The following is a 23591-nucleotide window of genomic DNA, read 5'->3' as shown; positions in this document are numbered from 1 at the left end:
CATATGTGTTTCATTTAATAGTTATTATAAGGGTTCATACTTAGATAAATGATTGGTCTCGCTTGGCAAGCGAGACCAATCATTTATCAGCTAAGGGTTCATAATTATTAGTTCTAAAAAGACGAGGGTATAATATATTTCTTAATTTGGTTCTTAAAGGTACTGTTTCATTAAAAAAATATTATTACATATTTGTTTTACCTTAGTGATAACTAGATAAAAACGTGTGAAGACTGAAGCTGTTGCATAGGCTGTAGCGAGACAAGTCGTACATATAGGTAGGTACATATAGTACCCTAGTCGGTAGTTATTTTCTTTTAGTCAGTCCTGGCTTTCCTTACATTGAATTGGTATGATTTTGTTACTAAAGTTCTCAGTAAAGGCTTAATCTATAAACATGTGACGTTATTTCGTGTTATATTAAGACTACTGCTTACGATAGACGGAGCTACAAACACTTGGCAATTTTTCTATTAATAAACTTCTTAATATAACTTCTCTTGACGCATACATTTTCGTTTGGCTTGGATTATCGGTATTTTTAATGTTTTATTAAGTATAATAAGAAAGCGTGCTACTTAAATTTCGTAATACGAATTGTAGGCCACTGGTTCAATTCTTTGACTACGCGATGTTAAAAATCATAAACTTATAATATACTGTCGTATACTGATTCTTGACTTCATTGCCAGTATTGTCCCCGGAAGTACCTAGGTATATTAAAATATTGAAAAACTAGCGACCCGCCCCGGCGTCGCACGGGTATAAAATATATTATAGCCACTGAAAATATGATTAAAAGCGATAGCCTATGATCCTTCACGTGGTCTACTTCTCATCTGTGCCTAATAACATAAAAATTGTTCCAGTAGTTCGCGAGATAAGCCCTTTCAAATAATTTCCTCCGTTTTTTCCACATTCTCCTATTAGTCTTAGCGTGATAAAATATAGCCTTCCACATTCTCCTATTAGTCTTAGCGTGATAAAATATAGCCTATAGCCTTCCTCGATAAATGGGCTATCTAACACTGAAATAATCATCAAAATCCGATGCGTAGTTTTAAAGATTAAAGGGAACAAAGGGACATGAGGGAAAGAAGCGACTTTGTTTTATAATAATACTAGCTGTCCCGGCAAATGTTGTTTTGTCATATATTTTTTTTTGTATGAAAAATAGATGTTGGCCGATTCTCAGATCTACTCAACATGCTCACAAAATTTCATGAGAATCGGTCAAGCCGTTTCGGAGGAGTTTGGCAACGAAAACTGTGACACGAGAATTTTATGTATAACTAGCTGTCCCGGTGAACTTCGTGTCACTTTAAAACCTTCCCTGGACTTCTACGAATATTGTAAGACTAAAATCAGCCCAATCCGTTCAGCCGTTTTCCAATTTTAGCGCGACTAACACATTTGAAAATCTATTTTTATATATATAAGACTAGCTGTCCCGGCAACGTTATTTTGCCATATATATATTTTTTGGTATGAAAAATAGATGTTGGCCGATTCTCAGACCTACTCAATATGCTCACAAAATTTCATTAAAGTCGGTCAAGCCGTTTCGGAGGAGTATGGCAACGAAAACTGTGACACGAGAATTTTATATATTAGATATGTAAGATGTAGTATTAGATCCAGCCGATGGCGGTCAAGTCTGTACCCAAGATTTAACCCTTACTTCGATAAGAGCTTGAGCTAAATAGTAGAAACTATAGGGAGCGTTTAATGCTTATCGCAGTGGTCCCCAGCCTTTTTTAGGGTTCCGTACCTCAAAAGGAAAAAACGGAACCCTTATAGGATCACTTTGTTGTCCGTCTGTCCGTCCGTCCGTCTGTCAAGACCCTTTTTCTCAGGAACGCGTGGAGGTATGAAGCTGAAATTTATATCAATTACTCAGGTCTACTGTCCCTTGAAGCTGTGAAAAAATCAAACTTCTAAGCCAACGCAATCAAAAGATACAGCCGTTTATGCCGCAAATTTTCGACACTTGCAAGGGAATCAAAACCTACAGGGTGCTTCCCGTGAACTCAGAATCTTGAAATTTGGTACGAAGCAACGTCTTATAGCATAGATAAAGGAAAAATTACGAAAACCATAAATTTTTAGTTACATCACATAATATATATTTTTTTAATAATTTTAAACTTACTACCCATTTCCTCATAAACGCGTAGAGGTATTAAATTGAAATTCATACCAAATACTCAGGTCTATAATACCTTTAAGCTGTCGGAACCCTCGGTGCGCGAGTCCGACTCGCACTTGGCCGGTTTTTTTTATGCGGGCCACAAATATGTTTTGGTCTTGGTATCGCGGGCCGCAACAAAAATTTTTTAGTGTTAAAAAATACCATTCTTCAAAATTAACGATTTAAAAGTGGAAATAATTTAACGACTATCACGTAGACTTTGGGAGATCGCAGACGACAGACTTTTTGTGCGTTCGAGTCTGCGGCGCCCATACATTCGGCATAGCGCGGCGCTATGCCGACTCGAACGCACAAAAAGTCTGTCGTCAGCGATCTCTCTTAACGTTATTTTGCCGGTGGGCGTGAATTTCAAAATTGCTTAACATCACGCGGGCCATGAATAAAGTCCTGGCGGGCCGCGGGTTGGGGATAGCGTGTTTATCGAATACATAATATCGATCGCACAAAAAGTCTGTCGTCTGCGATCTCCCTTATCGTTAGTTTGCCGGTGGGCGTAAATTTCAAAATTGCTTAACATCACGCGGGCCATGAATAAAGTCCCGGGGGGCGCATGCGGCCCGCGGGCCTCGGGTTGGGAATAGCGGGTTTATTGAATACATAATATATCGATGTCGACGAATGACGATACTAATTAAATAGTCAGTAGTCAGTACGGTACCTATGCGACGGTCTCAAGATGCGGTTCGGGTCTGTGATTGGTCCAAATTTTGACAGCCAACCAATCACAGAGCCTGAACCGTGTCTTGAGACCGAGATGCATCTTGAGTACTGACTATTTATACCGGCCTAAGTATAATTAATTAGTGTGAAACGTTTTATTGGACCAGGCACCTATTAACCTTTTGGTGTTTAAAAATCATAAGAAAATGTTTGTAAGTAGTAACTAGTAAGTAACCAGTACAACACAAAACATAATTAGGAGGCGTCCACAAATTACGTGAGGTGTTTAAGGGGGAGGGGGTCGAGTTAAATCACAAAAAATAAAAAAAAACACCTTTCCTAATTTGTGGACGCCTCTTTATAGGTAAGTACATACATAAGCCCTTGCGGCTTGCCCCTTACCCTTTGTACGTTACGTACCTAGTTTTAAATATCCTTTGTGCCCGTAAGGGTAGAACGTACCTAGCTGTACTCTGTAGTATAACTCGATGCTGTAGCCCAGTCTTTCCCAAAGTAGGCGATAACGCCCCCCTTGGGCGCTGAAGTCCTAAAGGGGGTGGCTTGTGGGACCCAGAAAAAAATGCGGGCGTTGTGTTATGTGTAGAGGCTTGGGGGGGGGGGGGGGGGGGGGGGGGTACTTTGTAATAATTTCACTTCATCTGGATGCATTTTAAATCAAATGCCCTCACATAATAGTTTCAACCACGGAGCTAATATACAAAGATTTAAACTTTTGGCTAGCAAGTTTTGGAAGATTTTTCTTACGTAACGATAAAATACTTTTTTCTAGTTAGAAAAAACTTCTTACGATACCTAAGTAATATAATACTTACTTAATTAATAATTATTTTAATAAACAAAAATCCCCGAATTCCCTGGATTGGAGAAAATTCGAGAACGCAAACGTCGGTGGTAATGATAAAAATATTGAAAACGACAAATTTAGCATTTTGTCTTATGTCGGCTGTACACTCTCGCCAAGAGCTCTCGGGCGAGAGTCTCGTGCGAGAGCCCCTTGCCCGAGTGCGATCATGTACATTGTACATTCTCGCTTAGTTCAATCGCAGTTATGAACTCAGAGAAGATGGACCATTATTTTTCACTATGCATCGAAAGATATCATTGTAATCATATTTAATTTTATTTCTCACAGATAATGACCGATAATGACGTTTATTATTGTTATTTTTCTGTTCTGCAGTGTACAGTAATGCGCTCGCTTTCCTCGCGAGACCCTTTGTCTCGGGCGCAAAATACCGACACCGGACCGAGAGGGTCCAAGACAGGCAAGACGAGGCGAGCGCACCCATTTACACTCTCGCACTCGGGCCGCCTCGCTGTGTCTCGGCGAGAGTGTATTTAGGTAAATTATTAGGTAAATGGTTGGTCTCGCGCGCGTAGCGCGCTCGCGAGACCAATCATTCATCTACTTACTGTACACTCTCACGTTTTTCACTACTAGTCGCACCGCTAGACAGTGCAGAACAAAATATACTAGTAATCTGTGGTGCAGAACAGAAAAATAACAATAATAAACGTCATTATCAGTCATTATCTGTGAGAAATAAAATTAAATATGATTATAGATCTTTGGATTACAATATTCGATCACTAATATTCAAGATACACAATCCCATACAAAACCTCTCGAAAATCTGTCGCCGAGTAATTGAGTTTAAAAAAGTATACATTTATCTAAAATCAACCTTAATCATAGTAGTTAAAGATCTTTTTATAAAACAATGTACATGTGTGTTTACAAAGCAATAAATTTCTACAAACGACGCACGCTTCAAACTAAATTCAACCATCCGCGTATATGTTTTAAAGTTTAAATTATTACAATTCCAAAAAAGCACATCAATTTTACGGCCGCACTTCGCCGTTTGCTTCGCCGCTGGAACAGGGCGAAGTGAAGTATGAGTAGAGTCGAACTGTTCAACATTTTTTTGTTGATTGTAATAATTATAATAGTCCATCTTTTAATTTTTCCGAAGTTTAATGTATAAAGTGTGGAGTAATAATTTTTACTTGTAATATTATGTTGTTCTAATATGTTTAATTTTATAATTAACTAAAATATACGTGTATACATTGAATATAAATGCTTAGAACATACAACGCTCGCTAAAGTCGTCTTGAAAAATTTTTCTTTCTTTGCCGTGCTATATGATATCCAATCTCCACATCTAATTGGATCTCGAGGAAACGAAAAAATATTATATTCCTCATAAAAATAAGTAATAATTAATAGCGACTCCACCAAATGGAACAGAGACACAGTGTATAACCCGAACATTTCAAGTGGGCATGATAAACTACGATAAGTACCTTTAGTATGAGTATTCGCAATTGAGATGGTTTATACCTCGTGTTGATTTATTTACAACTTAATTTTAAAACTGTTTTTGTTGATTTCTTAACGAAATACCAATATTTACAATACAATTGTATAAAACATATTAGAATAAATTAATTTCCGGAAATATGAAATTCCATCCTTTTTTGCGTTTTAAACGTATGATTTTTACGATTGTTGAACGAGCACTGGGGCATGTTTCCCAGCGGAGCGTTCGAGCAGTACTAAATCGAAAGTCCACCAGAATGTTGCGTTTGGTGCTCTTTGAGTGACGTCGTTTTTTGCCGCGGACTGTGTATCTTGTATATTAGTGATCGAAGATTACAATGATATCTTTCGATGCATAGTGAAAAATAATGGTCCATCTTCTCTGAGTTCATAACTGCGATTGAAGTAAGCGAGAATGTACATGATCGCACTCGGGCAAGGGGCTCTCGCACGAGACTCTCGCCCGAGAGCTCTCGGCGAGAGTGTACAGCCGACAGCATTTTGTATTTATTTATTTTTATAAAATTGGCGGGAAAAGCCTGAGCCTAAATTAAATATTATAGATATGAAAACCAAAGCCCTATAATTGCCTATAAGTACCTGTTTCTGTCATGTCCTGTTCATGTCAATGAAGAAAACTTTAGTAGGTGAAACCCATAAAGTTAATATACCCAGCGGAATAGAGAATAAAGGCCTGAGCAAGAGGGATGTCACTATAAGTAACACTGCGTGGTAAAAAGAGAGGTGTGATACATGACAGCGGAATTTTTTTGACGTTCAGTCGGCACGTGCCGCACGTCGACAATTTAATCTAATAGAATTCATGTTCAATCATGCTTGTGTAAGTGTATATGTACCTACACATATTTTTCACACAGATGAAAACCAATTTTGGTTACGTTTGACAGCTCGAGATTGTTCCTCTATTCCGCTAGGTAGGTACGGTATATTAACTTTATGGTGAAACCACGGGGAAACTATGTACCTATATAATATTATGTACTTAAGTACCTATTTCTCTATCATGGGTGAAACCATTGAGATACTATTAGGGTATGCGCGCACGGGCAACTTAGTCGCTCGGCGATTTATTTGTCTCTTGATCAAGTCTAGGAGCTAGTGTGAAAGTGCGCGCACGTAGCGACACAACTCTTGGCAACTTTTTCGTTCGCGTGGTCGGAGACAAGCCCGCGACGCAACTGTCCTTCCGTATTGGTTTCTATGCAAGTGCGCGCACGGGCAACAAAAAAGTCGCCGACCGGCCAGTTGCCAGTTGCCACTCGACCGCCGCGGCGTGAATTTGTGTGTAAGAAGTGTACGGACGGATGTTACGAGATGCCAAGTAAAATGCCGGTCGAAGAAGATATCGATAATAGTAGACTTGAATTGAAGAAGTAGAAAGCTGACCATTAGGTACTGTATAATAAAAAATTAAAAGAATACTCAGACGTAAATGCCAAATCAAAAGGCTGGGAGGAAGTTTGCCAGCAGTTCTTCCAGGTTTGGGGTCAGCTGTCAGCAAAGGAAAAAACAGAGGCTGGAATATTCTATTTTTCAACGCTTTCTTCGGTTTCTTATTGCGAGTGCAACGACCACAGCCGTCTCGACCAAATCCATGTTGATGACTGTCTAGAAAAAACTGAAAAAAATCGGGTTGCTGTCGCTCTCATGCGCGCACCCCGGCGACATGGCGATAATTTTTTCGAAAGAGACAAATAAATCGCCGAGCAACTAAGTTGCCCGTGCGCGCATACCCTTACTAGCAGAGAGCCTTATATCGGTGTATAAGCGTCAAAAGCGTGTAGTGTTATGTCCTACTTACTAGGACATAACAAAGGAGTCGGTCTGCATATTTCATGTAATAAAAGTGTTAATATAAAGGTTTTTAAAATGAACGTATTTTAATGCTAGATATTGTTCAATTTTGTAGTTCCGCTAAATAATAAACCATAAGAATGGCCAAATAATGTAAAATACGTGGATTTAACATTAAATACGTAAGTTTTGAACAACGTTTTTTGGGTTTTTTAATCAGTATTTTTGTAAGCTAAAAAGATAATTTATAAGTTTATTAATCCCTTATTCGTGCTATATTAGGCATTAGTGCTAAAAATGTCACATCAATTAATAATTTGACTACAAAAATTGCATAGCTTTTTACGGATTCTCATTACTTGAACTATAGTTTATCGATATCATGAACTAAATGACTTTCTTTTCTGTATTATAATGTGCTTCAAAATGATCGACAATATTCAAGAAAATAAACGCACACTACTTGTATGAAAATAAGCACAAAATGGCCACGCGATGACGGGCTAAGATTACATCTACTCATAAACCTATAGTATACATAATATATTATGTCTATGCATCTACTAATATACTTATATACTTACTATAATACTTTATCTATGGGTGAAACAATAAGGGGGCTAAAAAATATGTTCTCAAAGTTGGCAGTTGACAAAATAAGTTTGGGAACCCATGCTGTACTCCCCATCAGAGACTTATAATATATACTGCTCCCCATAGTATATTATAAGTTTATGGTACTCCCCATTTGTAGCCCGGTAGGATACATTTCTCACCATAGATGTAGGAATTTATAGACCGCGTACTGTCAACACAAAAACGAACCGAATAGGTTGTAACGTGGTTCTTGGGCGTAAGTAGGGTGACAATAATATTTCTGTTATGCGACACGGTGTCAAAGTTGTAACCACTTAAATAATATCCATACTAGTCCATATCCATATAGTCTGTCAAAAAAGTGAAGAAAAAAAAATTTCGACAACTTTGAAACACTCTCAATGTACAACCCACCACGGATGCGGAGACTGACGCTCATGTCATTTTCATCGGATACCGAGCAAAGCTCGGTCAAACACCTAGTGATAACTAATTTGAAATACAAAATCTGTCAACGTTGCATTATTTTTTTTTTCTCATAAAAACTCAGGTAAAGCGCTTATTCCATTTCACTAAATTTAGAAGTTCTTCTAGCTAGGATCCTAAATAGAAGACTAATTAGAAGCTTCTTATTCCACTTGTCCTAATTTAGTAACTAAATCAGTTGTGACCACGCGGCGATTTTGGCCAGACGTCTTCTTAATGGGTCCAGTTCTGTCAAAGCAACAAAAAATTGGTCTTCTCATAGGCTTAGCTGTTGCCTCAATGAAAATCAAAATAAATAAAAGGCGAAAAAGATGGTTGAAAGAATTTTTGCTCCACGAAAAATTATGAATCTAAAATACTTGGAACCAGCAGACTTTAGAAATTATCTACGAATGCTACGAATCCTATAATATAGATTCTAGAGATTGATGAGCAGTTGCTGTCAAAATTTAACAAAAAAAATTACAAATGAAAATAATATACATATTTCTATCTTATTGCCATGTTTTTATTTTATTTTATTATGTTAAGGGCCTGTTTTACCACTTTCTGATAAGTGCCGGACATTCTATCCACAACTTAACTTGAGAGCTGATCAAGTATGGAGAATCTGTCAAACAAGTTGTGGATAGCCTATCTGGCACTTTATCAGGAAGTAGTGAAACAGGCCCTTAGTGTGTTCAATTTTTTTTTAGATTTTACTATGTATTTTTACTTAAAATAAATATAATTTGAGTATATTTTTATTTATTATACGATTATCACCTTATCAAGGCAATACGTATCCCCTTTTTCATTAAAAAGCGTAGATAATGATTAATAGGTAATTTTTTTTGTTGACTTTAATACAGATTTTGCAGTTCCCACTGCAGATAAAAGGTTGAAACCATCTGGCAACTCTGATTTAGTCAGTTAGAAGCCACACTTTTTCCGATTTAGTACACTAATTAGGATCCTAGCTTTCTAAATGTTATTTCACTTGACTAAATTTAGTCACTAAATCATTTCTTTCAAACTTCTAAATTTAGTGAAGTGGAATAACCGCTTAACTTAACTCGAACTGACTATACTATCGATAGTAAAAGATACACTAGCACACGCACACATTGACAGATCGAAAATCGTCACGCATTTTCGGGTTGTCAGGTGGTCTATACGACAGTATATAAATAAGTCTATGGGGTGACCCATGGGTGACCAATTCCCCGGAGTAGCCAAAGAGAGATCACTATAAAGAGCTGTTTCGTCTCTTTGGTCGAAAAAGTATTAATGAGTAAATTTTTAATTTCTAACGAACTATCTGGGATTCCGTTTGAATTTATTGTATTTGCTGCGGAAACAGTTATTTTATTTAAAATTCCATTTAATAGGCAAATGTTAGAAAAATCACTTCTAGTCTCGTCACTAGCATACCTACTAACTGATCACATATTTGAATAAATCGCGTAAGAATATTTGGGTTACCATTAAATTCTGGCACTAGGTGGAGGGCCTTAAAAATTGTATCTGGATCGTATGCCATTTTATTATTAAAATTAAAAATTAAATAAATCAGAAATATCTAAATCTAAATTTGAAACATCTATATTCCTAAAACTATCTGCTAATTTCGTCCGATGCGCCTGCCAAGATTCAGGCTCTCGGGATCTAGAGGCTCTGGGATGATAAATTTTGGAAAATTAAAAATAGGCTAATTATAGGTCTAGAAGGAGCAACACGAGAGCTATTGTAGTGTACTCACTACTCACATAATATGCAGTCTCTGTCTCGAATCGATGGCTGGATTGGTCCTCGAATTGCCACACGTAGGTTCTGGGTAGACGACTCGAACTGGATTGCCACTCGGGCGGCACGCAAAAACGGCGCAAATAAGCGACTGCACTCAAGTGAACCGGCCCGCGAGTATCCTATAGTCTGTCAAGAAAGTGAAGAAATTAAAAAGTGGCAACATCGTAGTACTTATCATCCCTTTTTACCTTCATAGGATATTTACATGAGAAATACCGGTCAGATTAGTCATTAGTGTGAAAGCCCGAGAAAAACTGAAATGGCTACCATTTTACAACCGTGAGAGAGAGAAAAAATTTCAGAGACAATTTGTCGATAAAATATACTACATATATACCATAGATCCTGACATTAATGGATCGGACTCCGGTGTCGGGACTCGGGACACATTGTATATTTAGTACTCACGGATGGCTACGAGTTACGACGCGAGTGGCGACGCTATAATAATACAGCCTACAAGCTCGATCTTTATTGTCACCCTATTAGAAAGAGATAGAACGGACACCCCGATAGCGTTTATTCAGTTCACAATGTCAAGTCTTCTCAAATAAATCCATAGCCGTATGGTTGTGTCATTGGACTGATTGGACCAATGAGCAAGAGCAAGCAAGAGTAGATTCAAAGCACTCTCTGAAATTCTGAATAAAATCAATCACCCGTTTTGTGCATGTGTTTTGAGCAAAATAAAAACCAATAATTGAGTGTTGTGATTGTGATAAATTAGTGAATATTGATCTTAGCAGTGAAATTGAAGTGATTTTGATGGCTGAACGTGCTTAAATCAACCGACGTTTATCTGGATTTTTCCACAATACATCAACTTTTCACTTTCGTCAACAGAACAATTAATGATATAAAAGGTTTGTAACATCATTATTCTTGTCCTAGTTTTAGTAAAACTTAGTTAAAGTTGTAAGTACCTGCATCATTACGAAACAGGTGTCGTTATAGAAACGTCTTAATTACATCTAAGCCTGCATCATTATTGTGTAGGTGGTTAAACTCTACAGAGTTACGCTGGAGACTTATTAATCATGATATTTATAATTCATAATCAGTTTACATATATTGCTTGACAATGAAAGTAACAATACTTACATAAACACAAAACTTATATCAAACTAAATAACAAGAGTAGTGGACAGTGCTAAAGAGTAAGTACCTACCTACATGAATTATGATTTTTGAAAGACCTTGACAAAAGCATTCAGTTTTGTAATTTTTTATTTGTATGTTGCAGTTGTTTCTTGTTACACCTTCATTGGTATTTAATTTGTTATCATAATGTTGAAGTTACATATTATTTTGTTTATTTAGTTTTAACCCACTTCCAACAAAAGAAGGGAGTTCTAAATTCTGTTGTTTATTTCGATTGAATAAAACATGCCAAAGCCCTTCATACACATTAAAAATATTAAATATGTTCATAAAAATAAGTTTATATTGCGGTTTATAATTATAATAATCTGAATGATAGCAGGATAGAAATATTGTAAGAATGTTGACTCATTATTTTCTTGGCATGGCAAATTTTGAGCATGATATTTGTTTTGATAATTTAATCTTGTATTTATCGACTACTACACTGGTTTTACATAATAATTTGTTAGTAATTAAAATTGTTTTGTCCCTTAGACCAGTGTTCTGCAAACTTTTTGTGTTCAAATTACATCTAGAGCAGTGGTTCCGAACCAGGGGGTAATCACCCCCGCGGGGGTAAAACAGCTATTCTATAGGGGTAATGTAGGTGGTACCTAAAATAGATATTGAATAGGCAGAAAAAAATTGATGAACTCTGTACATTTTGGAGAAAAAACAGCTTCAGACCCTATCATTGCTGGTAGAGCTCTGAAAATGTTGGTAATGTTTGCTACCACTTATTGATGCGAGAGCAGCTTTTCAACTCTGGTTACATTAAAAACGAAGGCCAGTAATCGTCTGAACATGGAGCATGATATGAGATGCCCTTTGAGTGTAACTGAACCTAATATTAAAAAACTTGCGAGTTTAAAATAATAATCAACCTTCACACTAATACACTTAATAAAGTCTTTTATAATTATTGTTCTCTTAAAAAAAATTTAAAGGGGGTAAAATCAGTTTCTCTAACAGGCCATAGAGGTATATGTCTACCAGAATCCGATGGCAAATTTTGACAGCAGATTTTCAAAAAATATCCTTGATCATTGGAATTTTTTTTATATTTGCATGTTTCACACACAGAATAAGCCGCTACTTATAAGGAAAAAAAGGGTCAAAATGTTTTATTCCAATTACCCCGGTATTGCTAGAGTCAATTTAATTTCTCACTTTTTGCCATCAGATTCTGGTAGACCTATAACAGCTCTGAAAATATTAGGAACCACTGATCTAGAGGTACACCAGAAATTAATCAGCGTGTTAGGTCCATAGACAAATGACAATGGCATAATAATTATATCCCTAATACTGTCATAGTATTTTGAAGTGTCAGGTATGAGGTAAGTGCTTAAAATTTTCTCTTTCAAAAGAAAACAATACTCTTATTTTTATCTCAAAATACAAAAATGTAGGTAAATATTATAGTGATTTATATTGTGTCCACTCTTGTTGTGTATTTATTCCGAGAATATAATATAATATTAAGGATTACATATTTTCAAAGAAAATGAATAAGTATGTTAAATCTATATAAAAGAACTAGCTGTTGCCCGCGACTTCGTCCGCGTGGACTTCCGTTTATAGCGCGCGATGTCAACAAAATTGGTGTCAAAAGCTTTTATAAAAAAAACCCTGGTACCCCTTAAATCAAAACAGCTGTGCAGTGTGCACATATTTCATTTTTTAAAATTAAACTTTATATTTTATGCCAAATTTTAAAGCTTACTAAGCCCCCCAATTACACAACTTTACCCATAAACTATTTATCATTGATAGGTTTAAGGTTACGCACTGTATATAATATAATGTACTGACTTATTAAATACCTAACGTAAAAAATAAATAACAGTCGAAAAAAATCGAAACTCGAATATAATATGATGATACCACCTCTTATAGAAAGATGTTGGGCAAGCGTTAGCGCGATGTAAGAGACGCACGGCGCCATCTAGTATGAATTTTTGGAACTAACTTAATTTGAACAAATTTTCGTATTTTCACCCCCTTACAACCCTTTTTTTCAGTAAAAAAGTAGCCTATGTCCTTTCTCAGGCTTTAGACTATCTGAATACAAAATTTCATTACAATCGGTTCGGTAGTTTTGGCGTGAAAGCGAGACAGACAGACAAACAGAGATACTTTCGCATTTATAATATTAGTATAGATAGTATGGATTCTTTGTATAATATTTTGATTGATTAATATTTTGTTAATAATTGATAATAACACAAAACATAAATCAATACAAATAATATATACCAACTCCTTTTGTGTAAAATGTGGTGATACAATCCTGCAAGAATTAAAATTAATAAGAAAAATTTCATGGGCCATGAAAACAACTGCAAATTACTTTTTACCTACTACATAATATACACATTCACATGCATTAAGAATATTATCTAACCAATTAAAAGTGATATAATTGTATGTTTAGTAGAGTAAAATATATCACACTTCAATCTTGTAATTTTGTTAATGACACCATCATTCGTAAACTAACTTGAAAGCAAATCTAAAATTTTTATCTTTTACTTAATTTATAAATCTAGAAGTAAATCCCTTAGTAAAGGGGTATCTTATATCTTTAAACAAGCAATTCTAATATAATTGGAATCTCGGAATCGGCTCCAACGATTTACATGAAATTTAGTATATAGGGGGTTTCGGGGCGATAAATCGATCTAGCTACGAATCATTTTTAGAAAATGTCATTTAATTAATGTTTTATCGAATACCAAGCAAAGCTCGGTCAAATAGCTAGTGTAACTTATTACAAGGAAAAATGCACACTGGACTCTATGTTACATACAAGTTTTTGTCATTGTCTGATTGATTAGAAAATTCACTTACTTACATGTGAAACCCATTCATGATCCAAAATTATTGTAACCCCTTATTTTTATAAATAACGGGTTACAATATTTTTTTGCAATTGATGAAGTTTCTAAAATCATTAATTTATATTAGGTTGTTATCATTTCAGATCATATATGCCTGCAAAACGGAAATTAGACATGGTGGACTACTACAGGACTCTAGGTGTGTCACGGACAGCAACAGAAGCTGAAATAAAAAAGGCGTATGTAACTTACTTTCAATTGTATTTACAACACTTTTATGAAATTGTGCATACAGCTTATTGAACTTATACATGTACAGTCTATAATGAAAATACTAAGGAGCATGTACACATAATATTATGAAACAATACTCTTAGATAGTTATATGTAGTACTCTTTTTCATGTTACATCCTTCTTCTGTACTGATACGGCAGTGTGATATTGCAACTAGTACAGTAATTCTAACGGTTCTAGCTATTGCCAGACACAATTATAATTTATGTATTTAAAACCTTAAGTCAATCTTGGATTTCTTGCTACTAAGTAAATGTATTTTTTAATAAAATGTATAAATTTCATTACTATTTATTACAGCTACAGAAAGCTCGCTCTAAAGTGGCACCCCGACAAGAACCCTGACAATGCAGATGAAGCAAACAGAAGATTCAAAGAAATATCAGAAGCTTATGAAGTTTTATCTGATGGTATATATTATATTTGTTTATTAAAATTTAACATTGTGCCTGTTAAAAATAATATTATATTTTCAGTTATTATTATCTCTAGACTGCTAATATCTGCAAGATCTATAGCACTTATGTATAATTTAGATAGTATTTTAGTTGACCTACTTATTAGGTGTGCACTGTGCATAGTATGTGTATACATAGAATTTTGTTGTTGGGTAGAGAACAAGCGGAAAGTGTATGATGCACGGGGATCCAGTCACCACGGTCACAGATATCAGAGCAAGAGCGGAGTGAATGGGCATCGACACTTTAGCTTCAAGGGTTTTTTTGGAGATACACCATTCCACCGATTTTTTGGTAGATGCCTACTTTTAGGGCTTTTTAATATGTTTAACCTTCAGCTGGTACAATTAATATGCTTTCAACATTCTAAAAATATTATTATTATTGGACTCCAACATTAAGTCCTGTCTTGTAAGATGAAAATCTAGGATACAGATTTAATTAGCACACCTATTTGATATTTCTTATCTTCGTGTGTCATATGAAGGTTAAAAATAGTGTTCAAAATGCATGTACTCGCTTTCTATTATTAGTTCTTCATCAATTTCCAAACATCTTTTTATTTTCGTAACAATATACTTTTAATACACCTACATTTATTGCAATTAATTGATTTGTGTGACATACTTACAACTTAATATGCTATTTTAAATAACCTACAATTTGATGTTATCAGAAGTATTATACATCTATCTGCCTTTAACTTACAAATATATAGTTCAATCGTTTTGTTGTTGATTTCATATTATGTATATTATTTTTGTTCTATACATGAAGAGTTTTGTTTCACTAACCATACTTAACAATATATTCTTTGTTGCATTAATACCTAATAATAAAACACAATACATTAGAGTATTAATGAGGTTGGTCCAGAGGAGCTTATTTTTTTTTAAACAAGTTGTGAGTAACAAGTTATACATTCTAATGAGTAATTGGGATGTCTATTCGCAGAGAGGAAGCGTCAAGTGTATGACCAATACGGCAAGGAGGGGCTGAGCAGTAGCAGAGGCAGGCGGTCCGCTGCAACAGACGACTTCGACTTTGGCCTTTACACTGGTTATCCGTTCACATTCCGGGATCCCGATGAGGTGTTCAGAGAATTCTTTGGTGGCTCAGCATTTGGTGAACTTTTTGGAGGTAATAATCTTCCAAGACTCAATACAACAATGTATGAAGTCTAAAAAAGCTCAAAATCGTGTTTTCTGTAATTATTTGAATCGACAAAAATGTGCCTCACATATGAAGACAGGGGTAATTGATATTTGAAAAACTGACCAAGATATGGCGTGCTAAGTCCCTGGTGGTGAAGCCTCACTGGCAGAGTTGTACCGCGAACACTGAACTATACCTAGTTATAATTTAGATAAGACTTATGAGTATTGAAACAACCAAACAATACACTTAATTTTTATATGAACTTCATTCTTTATATATTTTAGTAGACGTTCCGCGCGGCTTCGCCCGCGTAAATTAGATATTTCACAGACAAATTAGTCCACAAAAAATAGCCTATGATCCTTCTACTTCTTATCCAAATAACATAAAAATGGCTCCAGTAGTTCGTGAGATAAGCTCTTTCAAATAATTTCCCCAGTTTTTTCCACATTTTCCTCTATTTCTTCGCTCCTATTAGTCTTAGCGTAATAAAATATAGCATATAGCCTTCCTCGATAAATGGGCTATGTAACACTGAAATAATTTTTCAAATCGGATCAGTAGTTCCTGAGATAAAGCCCTTTCAAATTTCCCCCCGTTTTTCCACATTTTCCTCTATTTCTTCGCTCCTTTTAGTCTTATCGTGATAAAATGTAGCCTATAGCCTTCCTCGAAAAATGGGCTGAGCGATTTTTTTAAATCGGACGAGTAGTTCCTGAGATTAGCGCGTTCAAACAAACAAACAAACTCTTCCGCTTTATAATATTAATTAGTATAGATTATAATTATGAGACAGTGTTGTATTAGGTGTGCGATATAGATTGAAACATACTTAAACCTCACATTAAAAAAACTTTTAAACCTTTCTCATTTTTAAAGTAAAAAGAGATTGATGTGTATAATTGAAACTGGTTCTTGTAGTAGCCATAAACTTGATGTTTATAACTTTTACTTTCATTTGCTAACTGAAAGCCGTTTATGTTGAAAACAAATATACTATTTGCGAAATTAGAAATTTTAGCATGTCTAGTGAAAGTTTTTAAATAACGAACTTCCGCTGCTATATGGTTATAGTATTTCCAGAAGTCATATATAAACACGTCTCATTAGCATAATTAATTAATTTAAATCGTTTACATAAATAACATGTTTTGCAAGTCGCAATAATTATCCACACATTTTATCTATTACGTACGCACTACACAGAGTGCATCTCATAGTTGTTTTTATTGTAGTTAATAAATGTGTACAATTTGTTTTAATCCTTCAAGCCCCATAAAAGTGACAACGGTGATCGCGACAACAATAGAATACAATAGCATTTCCAAGAATCCGCGATCGAAGGAACAGCAACAAGGCTGTCAGAAGCATATTTTTCTGTCTGTTTACTTGGCGCGCTCAACTATAAACTGACGGGTTTCAACTTTCAACACATGAGTATAAGACTTAAGAGCGCTTTCACACTGGCTACAGGCTAGCTTTGCAGCTAACTAAATTGTTTGCGGGTACATCGACGCCGCATATCGCAAAAGAGTGGCTAGATCTACTGTCTCACACGTCGAATGGTAATAAGTTGCATCTCGCTCTACCGCCTTTTCGCAGTCTGTGTGTTAGCAGCTCCAAAGATATTGGAACTAGCAATCTAGGCTAGCATTAAACGTCCATACTTATTTATTATACATAGAGAAGCATAATATAACACGGTATTTTATATCGTTTCCAGAGCTGAACGGGCACAGCCAACGGCACGGGCGGCGCGGGCAGCACTCCGGCACGTCGCTAACTTCGTCCCTGTTCAGTCCGCTCGGGTTCGGCATGGGGCTGAACGACATATTCGCGTCCAACGGCAACTTCACGTCGTTCTCGACGTTCAACAGCGCGCTCGCGGGCCCCGGCAGCGCCAACATGAAGAGCGTCACCACTACAACACGCATCGTCAACGGGAAAAAGATCACCACTAAGAAGTGAGTTGACACTTGACTAAGGACTCTCACATATAAGCGAAAGAATTCGCATCGCATCGCAAATATCTGCGACAAAATTCATAATAAAAATCGGCCAAGTGCGGGTTGGACTCGCGCACGGGTTCCATACCACTATAGAGCAAAAATAGTTTTTTTTTTAATGAAATAAGGGGGCAAACGAGCAAACGGGTCACCTGATGGAAAGCACCTTCCGTCGCCCATTGACACTCGCAGCATCAGAAGAGCTGCAAGTGCGTTGCCGGCCTTTTAAGAGGGAATAGGGTTATAGGGGAGGGTAGGAAAGGGAAGGGAAGGCAATAGTTGAGGGTAGGGAAGGGAATAGGGTAGGGGTTAGGGGATTGGGCCTCCAGTAAACTCACTCACTCGGCGAAACACAGCGCAAGCGCTGTTTCACGCCGGTTTTCTGTGAGAACGTGGTATTTATCCGGTCGAGCCGGCAAAAAAAAACTACACCACTGCAAAGGTGTAGTTTTTTTTTGCCAAACGATTTATACTACCCTGAAACTTTTTTTAACAGTTGCCTGTATGATCATAAATAGGATCATAAATATGAACAATATTATTTCAAAATCCTAAGATTTTCTTCGTAATTTCAAACGGTTTTTCAAGTATGGCGTCACTTTTTCCCTCTACCACTACTCGACGATGATTAGCTAGTTTCATACTAAGGTACCTATCTCGATGGCGGCAGTGGCCTGGCCGCCGCGGCTTGGCCGCTAGTGCGCGCCTGGGCTTAGAGTCTGTCCAGATGTGATTTTACGAAGTGTATACGCGCATTTCAATTTCTATTGTATCCAGATACCGCGTTTTACGCGGGTTTTTACGGTACAAACATGGACTCGAAGTTATCACGCTCCAATCAAATACGTCCATTCGCCACGGACTCGCGCGTAGTACCAAGTAGTACTGGACGTTGCTATGGTGCCAAAGTATCTCGACTCGCGCGTTTTACGGGCGAGTCGAGAGTCCCGCTCATGGGCGGTTCAGCTGCCCCCCCCCTGCCCCCCCTCGGTACGCCCATGGTCCCGCTCATTGTAAGCGTTTTACGCGCGAGTAAGAAAACGCGTGAAGGCGTCTGGACGCGATATTTAATACTAGCTGTACCCCGCGGTTTAAATGATTATATCATAAAATACTATGAAAAGAATGGTTTATGGTAGTGATGATGATTAAGATGAAGGTAATTTGTATAGTAGCATGCTTTCCGCTCTTAAAACAACGTCGAAACTCCCAAAATTGTATCTTTAAAGAGTCAGGAGTTCTCTTAGCACCTTCCGAACCATGGTATACCTTGGTGCAAAATCTTTCTTGTTGGTAGCATATGTTTAGAATACTGCTCACGAAACCGAAGTCAACACATATTTCCATATAAATTTTGAAGAGTTCCCTCGATTACTTATGGATCTTTCATCAGGTCACCATTTTTATGAGTATGGTACCAAATTAGAATGATAACCTATACACCTAAAGAAAATTTTTGAAAATCGGTTCACAAACGGCGGAGTAATAGTTAAAGATAAAAAAACGAACATAACACCTCCTCTATTTCTAAAGTCGGTTAAAATTGTAGCCTATGTGTTATTCTGATGTATAAGCTATATTTTTGTAAAGTTTCATTAAAATCTGTTCAGTAGTTTTTGCGTGAAAGAGTAACAAACATCCATATCAGCGAAGACGCCATGTCACTGGGACAGGACAAAGGCAGGGCTGCAAATTACTATGGAATAGTAAAAGCCTCAGAACATCATGAGATAATCGTCTACGGGAACAGAGGGGATGACCTAAGCTTCCTCAAAAAGAATCGTGACATATACGTGTGTGTGTATATGCCTGCGACATATACACACACACATATATATATATATATATATATATATATAATACTTAAAAACTAAAAAAAAAAGTGTCCATGGCGTGATGGACTACAATTAATTAAAATTTATAATATTATTTCAATTATCCTTGGGGCGAAAAATCTAAATAATAAAATAACAAAAAAAGGATATGGACGAACAGTCCATAGACGTCCCCAATTTTATAATAAAAAAAAACAAACATCCATACATCCAAACAAATTTCCGCCTTTATAATATTAGTAGGATATATTGTAGCTCGAGTCGCTCACTCGCGCGTAAAACGCCTCATCTGGACAGGCTCTAAGCTTTTTACCCATCTACAGCAAATTAGAGTACTGATTTTAGAATATGATGTGACATATTGTGTGAGGTATACTCCATTCGGGCTAACTTGTCGCTAGCGGTCCGAGTGGAGTATAGCTTAGTTAAAGTGTGTGTACGTTTGTTTCCACTTACCGCCTAAACTGATGATTAGATTTTTATGAAAGAGATAAATAGATCATAAGCTTTGTCCACACTGTGCCTTTTTTTGTTCGTCAAGGGCATGCGTTATAGCGCAGTCAACAGCGAACGTGAGGCATGCCCGCGACGCATGCCCTTTGACCGTCCAAAACTATCGCTTTATGTTATTAAAAATGACAGTTGGCGTTGCGTTCTTTGACGCATTCAATTATTATTGAATGCGCTAAAACGAAAGTTGAATGAAAGAAAATGACGAAAATTGAAGACGAAAGCGTATAATGTGGACATAGCTATAGAGCTGTTACAATGACCTGCGTATTTTGCGACCCGACGTATACAGTCTGAACAATTTATTAGATTAGTTCTGAATAATATATTTTATAAATTCAAAGTGTTAATAGTAATCATTGTCAATTCTTTCAGGGTCATGGAGAACGGTCGCGAAACAGTCATGTCCTACGAAAACGGGGTCCTGAAATCAAAGACTGTCAACGGTGTACCTCAGTCGCTCACTTACAGTTAAATATGTATAACTATATCGTAACCAAACACAATCCAAATGACAACTTACTCTATATGTTATGCGAGTAACCAGTTCCAATGTTAATTTAGTCTTGCTTAATTGTAATGTAGTTTTGGCACTGTAAATTGATAGTGTAGCGAACATCTAAACCATACTTAATTTAGTTTTAAGCCTTTGCATATAACTGTACCGTGGTGTCGATACGTCGCAGAGACATACCACACGATATAGCGCCTGCACACGGAAAGTTCGGACCGCACATTGAACTATTCGGATAATCTGATTACACTCGGCGATATCGACCCGATACTCTGTTAACGAATGTAATTAAAATCGCAAAGAGGTCTGTCTGACACATTGCGTCTGTGTTTGTTAATAGACTCTTGAATTTGGTCCAGTAACCAAATCAATAGCTCAAGACTCTTGTGTGATTTTTAGCTTTGCTCTAATAATTATTATTGTATTAGGAGGCCCGCGAATATTTTTTTCAAATCGATATTTGGAACGACTCGAGTTGCTTTCCGCGGTGCGAACTTCCCTTGTGAACGGCGCTAGACTATAAATGCTCACCTCGACTGCTCCGTAGATGTATGATCTCAATTCTAGGAACATTCTCTGCACGGTGTAAATTATTATCGTATTCAGTCATTTAGGATAAACGCTCGCCTACCCAAGTATTCACTTAGCTCGATATCGTAGCTACGTCAAAATTAGCTAGTTATAAATTGAAAAATTCGCTAAAATACGATCACTGTGACCAGATGAAAAAGCTCAATAAGATAAGATAGCGTTTTTATGCAGAGAGTTGAAGGAGAGGTATATTTTTAATTGTATAATAGTTTCATATGGACGATATAATAAATCTATCACTATTCACCGCTATGAATGTTTGGATTTTTGAAGGATTTGGATTCGTTGGCGGCATATCTGGTCACAAACATATCTTGAATGTTATTCGATGCATCAATCGCTTTGAGTTTGCGTTAGTGAAACGATTCTATTAGTCAAATATAACAATTAGCTTGTTTGGATTTGTAAGTTTAATGTTAGAAAATTGTTAGCGCTGGTCGGCTTCACACTCTGCCTTAGCCAGTAGCAGAGGCGACTCATTTCGGAGTAGGTTCCTTTTTAATTTTCGTTTTTGTAATAGTTTAGTTGGATATCGCGCCGTGTTTTATTTTTTTAGTACTTTTTAAATTTCTGTTTAATTTTCGCGTCAATTTTTTTTTTGGTCGTTTCCTACCTACTTTTGTAATAAAAGCTCACGTGTATAAAGTAGTAGCACCACTTTTGTATTTAAAAATGTGTTACACGATAGAAAAAATATTTATGTGAAATTTTACTATTCGTGTATCAGTAAACATAGAAAAAGTGATGAAATCTTACTATATTTATACTTTTACAGAGATCATTATGGTCTTAACAAAGTTTCCCAAAATTTGTCACTACTCTATATTAATTCATAAAGAGCATAAAGCTTACTCGATAAGTAAATCTAAAAATTAGATTTGTATAAATTGTAACGTTCAACGTCCTACATAGAAGTTATGTGCGTTCATAACTCATAACGGAACAAAAGTAAATTAATAAGTATTAAAACAGCTTACAGGTAAACTGCATTTGGTAATTTTGATTTAGGAAGCTTAAAATTCACGTCGCTAAGTCTCTAAACTATTGTATAGGTACTTAATTCGATGATATAATTTTAATGTAATCGAAGTTATGTTTTAGCTCATTTTTATAAAATAGTTTCGGAATGATTAACTTATCGCGGCTGGACGGACCCGCGCGAGTGACGTGTGCCATCGAGATGTTCAAACAATAAGTCGCTCGAGCCTAGAGCCCTAGAACAACACGCGGTATTAATGTCGGTGTTTTCAATGTTTTATGTCTATAAAATTGTTGTGAGCAACTCAGAAGCACTACGAGATAAATAAACCAAAATTAATATCAATAGTGATTTATTATTTAAATGTTGCGACGCAAATGCAAGTACGGCGTCGCACGATCGGATCGCAGAAGAAGGAATCGTATATTTATATAGTTTTTTTGTGGACTTCTAGACTTCTTCTGATACTTAAGTACGTTAAATACCCAGTTTTTCTAGTTGACAGTAATGCCAAATAGCATAGCAATTAATAAATGATCGTTACACGCCGTACGCTCGCAGATGTGGCGTATCCCCCCCCCCCCCCCTCTTTTTCTATTTCTAAAAGAACTAAGAATTTAGTGCTTTCAATACGAGCAAACCTTTGGGTCTGGAGTTGTATGTGATTTAAAAGTTGGCATACAACATTGTTGCGTGCTCCTAATGGCTTTTATAATATTCTGTAACATATCGTGGTTTAAATCAGATACAACTAATTGACAATTGGACGTAGTTATACAAAAATGTTCCAATCCACAACTAGTTGAAACCAATATAAATACATTTTTGTGTTTTGACTCGGCATTTTTTTGTTTGAACTAGGATAATTAAATACTGTAGGTTTTATTCAAGTATTTCAATAATACTGTTCTATCGTAATAGTATTATTTCGAAATTGCTTTTTGAAATGTAGGTATTTTGGAAAAATCGTTTTGGAACGTTTTTGAAAAAATATTTTTTGTATGAAGTAGCACCTCAGTATATTTTGTAAAAACGTTCCACATTTTTTAATTTTAAATAAATACGACTTGTTACGAAATAAGAAAGTTTATTGTGAAAAACTTAAGACTAACAAAAAATCGGTCAAAATAAAAAATCTAAATCATCAACTTTTGCAATGAATGAAGCTTTAACAATGAAATGAAACAAAAATATTTTAGAAAATAACTTGAGCACACAATAAGTTTTCAACAAATATAAAAAACTTAGTCAAAAAAAGCTGATGATTTATTCATCAATAGTCTACTTGACCTATACTTATTCCATTTCATTGAACAAATGCATATTTCTAGTAGAACTTGGCCTAGGAAACCGT

The 23591-nt window shown here is 36.1% G+C and overlaps 1 protein-coding gene across 3 annotated transcripts; it reads left to right on the top strand.

The window, feature by feature from the left end:
- Positions 1-10465: 10465 nt before the first annotated feature.
- On the top strand, positions 10466-22582 carry LOC121731681 (dnaJ homolog subfamily B member 6). 3 transcript variants are annotated; one of them, XM_042121251.1, is made up of 7 exons: positions 10466-10768; positions 14019-14130; positions 14487-14596; positions 14801-14938; positions 15599-15784; positions 17526-17766; positions 20529-22582. In XM_042121251.1, exons 2-7 carry the CDS (start codon positions 14042-14044, stop codon positions 20626-20628), a joined length of 864 nt encoding a protein of 287 aa, XP_041977185.1. In that variant the 5' UTR covers positions 10466-10768; positions 14019-14041; the 3' UTR covers positions 20629-22582. The 3 variants fall into 3 exon arrangements, with proteins under 3 accessions (XP_041977185.1, XP_041977184.1, XP_041977186.1); XM_042121250.1 differs by having other exon boundaries at positions 10467-10768; positions 14035-14130; XM_042121252.1 differs by lacking the exon at positions 14801-14938 and having other exon boundaries at positions 10468-10768; positions 14035-14130.
- The last annotated feature ends 1009 nt before the right edge of the window (positions 22583-23591 follow it).

Source organism: Aricia agestis, chromosome 11 (genome assembly GCF_905147365.1).
Source record: "Aricia agestis chromosome 11, ilAriAges1.1, whole genome shotgun sequence".
Classification (NCBI taxonomy): Eukaryota; Metazoa; Arthropoda; class Insecta; order Lepidoptera; family Lycaenidae; genus Aricia; species Aricia agestis.
Note: the sequence above shows the minus strand (reverse complement) of the source record. Positions and strands in the feature narration are given on the sequence as shown.